The sequence below is a fragment of the Molossus molossus genome, unplaced genomic scaffold (genome assembly GCF_014108415.1).
Source record: "Molossus molossus isolate mMolMol1 unplaced genomic scaffold, mMolMol1.p scaffold_m16_p_5, whole genome shotgun sequence".
NCBI classification, from domain to species: Eukaryota; Metazoa; Chordata; class Mammalia; order Chiroptera; family Molossidae; genus Molossus; species Molossus molossus.
In genome coordinates, this window is record NW_023425388.1 from 74,542,806 (window position 1) to 74,552,677 (window position 9,872).

At 41.9% G+C, this 9,872-nt stretch overlaps 1 protein-coding gene across 2 annotated transcripts in view; it reads right to left on the reverse strand.

The window, feature by feature from the left end:
- The window catches only part of NECTIN3 (nectin cell adhesion molecule 3), a 115,302-nt gene extending 109,300 nt beyond the window's left edge, over nucleotides 1-6,002 (reverse strand). For both annotated transcript variants that reach the window (XM_036243006.1, XM_036243005.1), the window contains exon 1: nucleotides 5,675-6,002. In XM_036243006.1, coding sequence (XP_036098899.1) covers nucleotides 5,675-5,834 — 160 coding nt within the window. In that variant the 5' untranslated portion in view covers nucleotides 5,835-6,002. The remainder of the gene's footprint in view (nucleotides 1-5,674) is intronic.
- Nucleotides 6,003-9,872: the final 3,870 nt, after the last annotated feature.

Sequence of the window (9,872 nt, forward strand, 5' to 3'; positions counted from 1 at the left end):
TCTCACATCAATGTTTGTCTCTCTCTCTGTCCTCTCTAAAAAAATAAAAAAAAAAATCAATATAAACATTTTTAAAAAATTAATTTCATTTATTTTTTAATGTGGCATCAGGAAAACTCAAAATTATGTATGTGGCTCACATTTTATTTCTATTAGATAGTGTTGGTGTAAACTAATTTTGATTTTGCTGTTAAGCTCCTGAAATGAAGAAATTTGAGAGCCTACTCCATGTCAAGCATATGAGGATACATGAACAAAATAGCTCTTCCGTTCAGAAGAGCAACCATATCTGGTCAAATAATAAATCAAAATTCTGTAAAAACCGTACTTTGAAGGGAAAAAGAATCACCTGATAATGTCTCTTAAAATGTGAATGCCCCAATCCCCGGGTTCCATTTCCCACCCCTCTTGCAAAAACTCGTGATCTATTAAGTTCATAGTGGGGCCTGGAATGTTCTGAAAAAAGACTCCCTAGTACCTATAATTTTAATCCATCCACACACCCTACTTTTGCTGACCCTGGCTAGCTGAGAATGCTGATTTATAGCCACTCCCCACTTTAAAAAATTTTATTTCTTCCAAAGAAACCTAGGCTGAGAGACTCTACTGGGTAAAATGGCCAGCCTATTTAAAATAAGAAAGAGTATGACTTTATTTTTAACAAAGTTAAGAAAACCAAATAAAGTTTTAAAAAACTATTACAACCTCTCCTATTTAAAGAGTCACATTTACTATCTTACACCTAATAAAATAATCATCTAAAGTGTTGAAAGGTATACTGTCAATTCTTAGCCACTTAATCCATATTTACACACATGCCTCAAATTCCAGTTTATGAATATCTACTTACAATGCAACAGGTATTTCTTTCCTACTCATCTTAATTAGCAAAATCAATGTTGGTTAGTCAGCAGAGTTACAAGAAAAATAATCTCCCTGGATGCTAAAAATTCACAACATATGTATTCAATAAATACAATATCCTTTCTAAAACAACTATGGAACCTGCAATATGGCTTGTACCTAGATTCATAGGAGGCAGCTCTCACTAAAATTTTAAAGTAGTGACCTACACTATAAGAACTGAGACACTTAGGAAAACATTTAAAGCTCACCCTTGATAAAGGTTCATAACAAATTTTATTTAAATAAATGACTAAACTATGTCAAAGCCTATTGTAAAAATAAAAATCCTAAGTTTTATAAAATTCAGGAAAGGACATGGGTTCACAACTTTACAATTTTAGATAAAATATAAAAGGTAATCAAAAGTACAACATTAATGATATAAAGACTTTTGGATCTGATTGCTGGCACACAAAATAATTTTTAGTATTCATTCCATTACTGATGTAAGGGTTATCTGATTTCATATTAATAATCATAATTAATTAAATACATCTTTTGTAAACCATATAGTCCTTGTCAATTTTTTATGAAGACTTTAGGAGGTTACAGAATATGCTATAACAATATATTATTTACTCACTAATTTTTAAGTAGTAAATTACAGAATGTCAAAACACTTTTTTAGCAAACTTCTCTTTAGTAATTTCAAAACAGGCAAAGCCATACGTTTCATTTCTTAACTAATATACAGATACAAATGTACATCCAAGTTACTAAATCACTAAATTATATACGTAAGAATATATGTAAGCATAAGTGACATAAACAAGGTAAGATAATACACACATACACAAATACGTAATTGTCTAGTTTTTTCCAATTCCTATTGCTGATACTGTACCTAAACACAAGAAAAGATTTGATCTTTTTTGCTTGTTTTTAAGTTTTGTTCACTTTCCAATTACATCTGTTTAGGATGCAGAAAGATTCATGCCAGCAATATGTATTAAGGCCCCAACCTGATACTATGAGTAACTTGATAAAGTATAAGCTAAGCTGAGACTATCCTCTTCAACTCCACATTTTCAATATAATCACAAACATTCGAAGTGACTTTATAGAACTTTCAAGTCCTAAAATGCATTCTACATCATGAAGGGACGATTCAACTAGGTTTCATACAATTACACAGCTGACTTCACCGAATCCTCATATTCTGAAAACTGATCATCTTTGAATTTATCTGAAGTAAATTTAACAAATATCTAAAAAGCACTCACTGAACTAGATACTTAATTATGTAAAATACAAATACAAGTCAATGGACTTAAAAACTCAATTATTCAAGACATCATGATAGAATTTAAGAATGACAAATATCAAGCTAGTTGGCATGTGCAATATACTAAATGCTAACATATGAATGTTTACTATATTGCATACACTCTGCTAAAAGTTGTATTTTATTATTTCATTTAATCCTCACAAGAACTCTATAGGCAAGGTGATACTATCCTTTTTATTTTTAAAGATGAGAAAATTTAAGTTTACTGAGGTTTAAGAACTTGCCAGTGACTCACACATCTAGTAAGTGGCAGTCTTTTTTCAAAGTCAAATTATTTAGTATCTAAACCATAAACTGCAGAGAGAGAACAAACTTGTACCATCTAGCACAATGTATGATCTAACAGCTTATTTTCTTAAAGTAGTTTTTTTCCCTTTTCTCAGTTCACATTCATATATCTTTATCTAATGGGTTAAGTATCCCTCTTCTGGACATAGTACCTCATGTAGGTCTCTATTATAAACTCCAAACTGTCCTATAATCATCTATTTCCTTTATGTCTACCACAATGCTATAAAATCCTTGAAACCAGGATTCTGCTTTATTCATGTCTTATGCCCCAAGTACCTATCAACTGCCAGGAATATAAAAAGTATTGAAAGTGCTGTTAAAGGTTCAATATCATATTAGATCTTTTCTATAATCTTCTAAACATCATCTTAAGATAAAACCTTACTGAAAATGGAAATAGTAAAATCCTAGATTCAAATAAGAACTAAGTAAGGGCAAATAGTCTAACTTCTCTTTCAGTAACACTATATCCCTGCTAATATTATCTACATCTCAAGAAAAATGTTGGGGAAAGAAGTTAGATAAGTCTGATCACCTATGAGTTGATCACAAAGGAATACGCAATTCCAGAATTAAAAAAATGAGGTTTATCAAGTCAGATGGTATTATAAATCTAGTCTCCTTAACCTTTATACCTAGGAATTTGTTAGGCTTAAATTAAAAAATCAAAACCTGGCAGTTTTTCAACTTGTAAAATTCTCATTTAAAAAGTTTAGCTCTTCAATAAGACAGCTAATGCGCAGCCCAAAACAGCCAATCTAATTTAATTTTTTTATCTTTCAGAATATTGAGTCTACCAGTTGCAACGGTGTGTTTTTTTTAGCAGTCAAATTAACATGATATGAAAATTACCTTGTACTAATAAATGGTATTGCAGAAGTTGAGCTATAGTTAAGACTATGCTAAATGTAAACCAAAAAAACACCAGATAAAAGAAAAAAATCTGTACATTATAAAAAAAAGTAAAGCATTCTATTAACAAATCATTAGACAGACATCTCTTTAAGAGCCTAAAAATCTTTTCAACTCTGAAACTGACTACTCAAACATTAGTACATGCCAAACCTATGAATGTTTGATCAACAAACAGGTTATAAGAAGAAAATTCTGTTCTCCTACTTACTAAGCATCCATACGTCACAACTGTGCCCTACTCAATGACTGAATTTCAAATAGAGAAAAGTTGACGGAAAAAATTCATCATAAGGGTTCACAAATTAGGGTGTTATAACACTATAAGCCAAAAAAGGAAACTCTTAAAATGAGCAGTGCACAGTAACACAAAATGAGTGTTTGCCTCTACAACTACAGAGTTGACTCTAAAAACTTCAATTTACACTTCCTTTAAATCACAAGTCCACTTGCCTATTCTGCTTGAATTTTTAGGATTCTAAAGCATAAAGTCCCTTCTATAGCACATTATTAAAAGATTGTTTTAAAACAGCTGTTCTTCTGTCATGAGAAAATCAATGTCTTCCTTCAAAAAGCAATCAACACTTCACTTACACAACTGTGAAATTACTGCACAAATTCTATTTCCTCGTAATAGCTGTATGTATTACCTAGCTAATAGTAATACATAAAAGTAGGGCTTTTGCCTAGCTAGATAAACCTTTACTGAAGGTACAAATAATATTCTCTTAGTCCTTAACACAATCTAAGTAAAGATAGTAAAACTGTTAGCACGTTTCTCCCACCCAACTGTTATCCACAGTCCTTCTTAATGGAAGAGAACAGTACACAAATTCAATCTAGAACCTTGCATCATTTTAAAGAGGTAAACGCACTGAGAATTGCGTGGTGGAACCAAACATCTGGAGAGTGGGGCTACAACATGTCATTAATCATCGTATACTTTGAAAATCAGAAACTTTCATTACAGAGCTTGAAACGTAGTAGTAAATTGCTGGTGGAAATTCTCAGCCTATAAGGGGCACTCAATCTCTTGAAAACTTTGCCTCCCTCATAACCAACCACCTTGACACACCTACTCCAAACAGGATTCTCTTCCTTCTAAATCACACTATCCAAAAAATTTGCACACATCTTTCCTTTTAATAAATACTGATAAAACTTCTGGTGTCATTTAAGGTCTCATTACACACTGAGACCCAACAGAAGCCTTATGTACCAGTAAAATGTCTTAGGTAAACCAATCTTTGAGCAAACGTCAATTTTGCTTCTCCACCTTCCTTACCAAGTAAGAGACTTCGAGTGTGTAACATCCTGCAGTGTTTCCGTATTACCAAAGGGCAGATAGAGCTAATCCCCCAAGACCGGTGGCCTTATTTTGCCAAATCATCGCCTTCCATTAATGATCACTTACGTCCATCTCGCTTACATGAAAGACATAGGATTCTTAATAAGTAGGCTTCTACGTTCTAATACCCAAGAACAGAACACACTAACTCCCAAATGTGACTTAAAAATTGTACCACAAACACGAAGGAAGAGACGGGGAAGAGGCATGAGGTTTGGAGTGATCAGAAGAGCCGGTGCACAGCCGATGCCATATTTAACACATAAGTTAAAGCCCCGAGGACTGCAAAAATAAACACTGACAGTGTGAGAGACGTTCCACAAACGTCGGGCTCCAGGCAAAGCCATCCAGAGGCAGTCAGGGCAGAACCGGGCCGGAGGACGGAAGAAAACTGACTGCAGGGGATGCTGCAGGGTGGGCTACCATGGTGCCTTCTCCAGGGTGGAAGGCGGAGAGGAGGACCCGAAGGCTTCATTCCGTCGGACTCTGGTCCCTAAAGGTATCTGGGTTCACAGCTCAAGTTTCACCGGGGAAAAAGGCGGCGGCAAACGTGCATCCAGGCACCTTAGCCCCAACCCAGAAGTCTGCAATCTCGGCTTCCGGCTCGAATTAGCGAGGGAGTAACGGTCCCCGGAGCACACGCCGAGGAGTCGGGGCAGAAGGCAGCACCGCCGCAGCCCGGCCAGCAGCGCGGCCGCGGAGGAGGGGAGCGGGGCCGGGGTTGCACTCGCGGGCCCCGGCTCTTCCCCGGCCTCGCCCCGGGCGCGGCGAAAAGTTTCCAGGCAAAGTCCGGGGCACCCGCTCGCGCAACCAACCGCCGAATGCAACCGCCTCGCCGCTCGGGAGAGTGGCCCGCGCCGGCCCGGCCGCGGCGCCGGGACCCTCGGTCGCGCCTCCCTCACCCACGCCGCCCCACCAGGTTCACCTACCACAGAGCCGGGAGAAGAGCAGCAGCGGGAAGAGCAGCAGCAGCAGCGGCGGTGGCGTCGGGGGCGGCAGCAGGAGCCCGGCCCCGGGGGGAGAAGCGGAGGAAAGTTGTGCTTTGCCGCCTCCGGGACACAGCGGAGCCGGCCCAGGGGTCCGCGCCATTCCCCACCCTCCCCCCGGCCCGCTGGCTCGCTCGCCCGCCCCCACCGGCTCCCCCGGACCCGGCGCCTCTGGCTCTGGGCGGCGGCGGCAGCGTCTGCGGCACGGCGGCGGCGGAAGGTCCGGCGCGCGCGTTCCTAACTCCTAGTTCTTGAGCCTCCGCCGCCGGCTGCCACTGCGCCGAGCGCTCGCGGCTGCCTCGACACCGCCGTCGCCGACGCCACTGCCGAGGCTGAGGCGGGGAGCCGCCCGCCGCTGCCGCCGCCGCCACTCCCCTCCCCCCTGCACCCGCCCGCTTCGAACTCCTGGGAACTCGGAACGCACCACCCCGCCCCGCGCGGGAGGGGGAGAGGAAGCCGACCCTCAGAGCGGGCGCTGGAACTCGCCCGCCCACCCCACGCAACTCCTGCTCCCGTCTGATCCCGGACTGCCTGCCGCGTCTCCTCCCACCCTACTCCCCTACACACGCTCCACCCCTTTCAAAAAAAAAAAAAATCTCTTCTCTCCACTTTGATAATGGGGTTTGTCCCAAAGCAGGGCTTTAAAAAGGACAGGAAAATCTGGAATAGGTTAGTAGGCCCCGCCCCTCGTTTCAGCCTTGTACCCCCCCTTCCCAGCATTTCCAATGGTCTCGCCCACTCCGCCCCTAGCGGGTCCACTGCTGCCCCGACTGAGACGGAGGCGGAGGGCGGCGGCGGGACTTTCGGGCTCGCGGCTGGCCTCGCACAGGCGGCGCGCTCTCTGGCAGGGACCCGGACGGGGAGGGGTAGGGAGGGGAGGCAGGACGGGGTTGCCCTTCCGTTGCCCATGCTCAAGGTTCCTGTCTAGAAAGCTGGACGCAGCCTGCTGGACTAGTCATCTTTCTCCTCGCGGGGGGCTGAAAGGAGAGACCTTGTCCGTCCTTCCTGCTTCCCGGGACAGCTCTCTCCGAATGCCTCCCTTCTTCCCAGCTCCACTCCCTCCCAGCCCGCCGAGGCACGTTTGCACGGGCATTTTTCTTGCTCCTTTCACCGGGAGGCGGCTCCCGGCCAGCGTGGAAGGGCCAGCGTGGTCGGGCGAGAAGAGGGGCCCCAGAAGGTTTGCTTTCCCGCGCTTGTTTCTCCTGGCTGCCGGGCTGTCCGCTCTCCTTGCCTGGCGACTGGCAACAGGAGGCCATGGATTTCCCCCATCGGAGCGCCTCGAGTTCGGTGGTGTTTTTCTTGGGTTTTGTTTCATTTGCATGTTCGCACGTGTAATTTTGTTTTCATTGCTTGCATTCGTTTTAACTTATTGCGGGAAAGTGACCTCGGGAAGTGTTAAACCTTTGCCCTTAAGAGCGTCTGTGGTCCACCACGACCCTCCCTCACCCCACATGGGTGGCTCGCCCTGCCCTCTGCTTCCGCCAGCCACGCACAGCTCGGTGGCCTGACCTCGGGACCACAGCCACCGGCGGTTCTGCGGGGGTGGCGGACAGTTTGAACTGTCCTGAAAGTGACTGGAGGCAGAGGACACACGTCCTCAGTCCTGACACCATTAATTTCACGTAGATCTTGCCGTCTCCACCAGTAGTCACACATACGCTCCAGTAAGTCGAGCTAGGATTTAGCCGCCTGTCTCAACTAATCTAGTGCTTGCCTGGCGCCCAGATCACGCTGTCGTTCCCCTTGGATCACTAGGGTCTCCCATTCTCCACCTACTGACAATGTTTTACTCACCTCCAAGGCTACACATCATTCTACCCTTCTGCCCACCTCTTTAACTTCCGCCTCCCATCCTAGTTCTGAGTTTAGAACCTCTGTTTCTCCACCTCCTTTTCTCACTCCCGCTCTATGCCTGCCTGCCTCTGCCCATCCCTGTAAGCCTGTCTCCAGCAGCCCTCCTTTTCATCACCTATCCTCAGGATGCACTTGTGATTAAACCTTGTCCTGCATTCGCTCTGGGAGATCCCATGGTGATGATCATAACTGACGAAGGGTAGCTATTGTGACATTCCTAAGCTCTGCTTACACCGCAGTTTCCCTTGGGAATATTTATTTTTCTATTTTCGCATTCCCTAAGCCAAATTTCACTGCTAAATTTAGAGTCCACTGCGCAGCGACTGGCTAATTATCTGGTTAGATAGCACTTTAACACGTTGTTGATACTCAGTTAAATGTTAAATAACCAAAATTTTAATATCGCTAGTCCCAGCCTTTCCCTGATGGTTCCGGTCTCCAGAAAAAGTAATGTAGCCAACATTTGAAAAGGTGCCAAAAGCTTAATATGGGGCCACTGTGCAATTGCTACAGAGACCGTGAGGGATTAGCTGGTTTAGTGCTCAAAAGGATGATATGGAGCCTTAAAATATATATATATATATATATATATATATATATATATCTTCCATATTTTGAGAAATTTGATTAGTGGCATGCTATGATTTTATTCTCCTCTGACCTAAAGTGGAGAGAGAGCTTGGAAGAGTAGTATTTATAGATATTATATAAGCATTAAAAGAGCACCATGCTGGTGTTTTATGTGCATACAAGCATTATGTTATAATAATAATAATTTGTGTTGATATAGCATCTTCAGCCTGAGATGTCAAAGTACACTCTACTTCTCACAGAAGGTAGCAATTACTATTATTCCTAGTTGCCAGCTGGAGAAACCTAGGCACAGAGGTTAAGTGCAAATACTACAAGCTATGCATGGTGGTTTTCCTACCAGAACCAAGTTCTTGCTTTCCTTAACTTCCTTCTTAAGTTAAAAACAAATTTACTGAAATAACTCGAATTTCTGCTTTCTAAGTGTTCAGTCTTAAATTACATTCTCCTCAAATAAAGATATACCCACCCTAAGCTTTCCTATTGGAAATTATTATTAGCTACAGAAAAAGATTATACATTATGTAGTACAGCTCTTTTTTTTTTTCAAGGAGCAGACTTAATGTTGATTTTTTAATAGCCTTTAACATGAGAGCATTACTTGGTTTTATATCATTTTTAATTGTCTAACAATAGGTAAGTTCACCTTTATTGTTTGAGGGACAAACTAGTTGAAGGAATGCATAATTACAACTGATGTTAATATTTGTGGTACCATGGAATCTAAAGTATACATGTGTTTTATAAGAATAAAAGTATCTGAATAAAAAGCAACAAGATCCTGCTCTGGCTGGTTTGGCTCAATGGTTAGAACATAGGCCCACAGACCAACAGGGTCTCAGGTTCAATTCCTGTCAAGGGCATGTACCATCTCTAGCCCTGGTAGGGATCATGCAGGAGGCAACCAATCCATGTGTCTCTCTCATGTCGAAGGTTTTCTTCCTCCTCTCTTTTTCTCTCTCTCTCTCCCCCTCCCTTCCACTCTAAGGGTCAGTGGAAAAGTATCCTCGGTGAGGATTAACAACAACAACAAAGCAACATGAGCCTAATGCCAAAAATGATTTCATTGTTTTGGGTTAAGAATACTGATGATAACCATCCCACTGTCTGCTTCAAAAGACTGTTGGTCAATTATTTTCATTAACTCTTAACTAAAAAACAAAGGTTGACATGTTAACAAAGAAGTAATTATGTACAGTGCTGGGCATTTTACATCTACTCAAATAATCCAAATTAAAGGTTTGATACTATTATTAGAATTTCATAGCTGACTCTAAAACAAAGGAAGTATTTTATAGTAGAGGTAGGCCATTATGTACTCTAGGTAGTTCTACTTGCCATCAGCAAAATTTTTATAACCTGCTAAGTGAAGAAGTATAGCTCTTCCCTCAGTGGAAGAGATGAGCAATGCTTTGTGGAATGTTTGAACTTCATACTATATTTGATAAGTTGATTTTTCCCAGCTATAATCACAGTCTTCTAAAGCAGAACTATGCAAATAGTTAAACAAACTGAAAACCTATACATGCAAAAAGTCTATCCATTTGCAAATTTTCACCAACCTCACTTTTATCAACTATTTCCTACTGAAAAGATCTCCCACCCCCATAGATTTATATTGTTTTCTTCCTTATATTTCCTTAGGGTCTTTGCTCAAATGTCACTGTATCATTGAGATCTTCTATGACTCCATGTG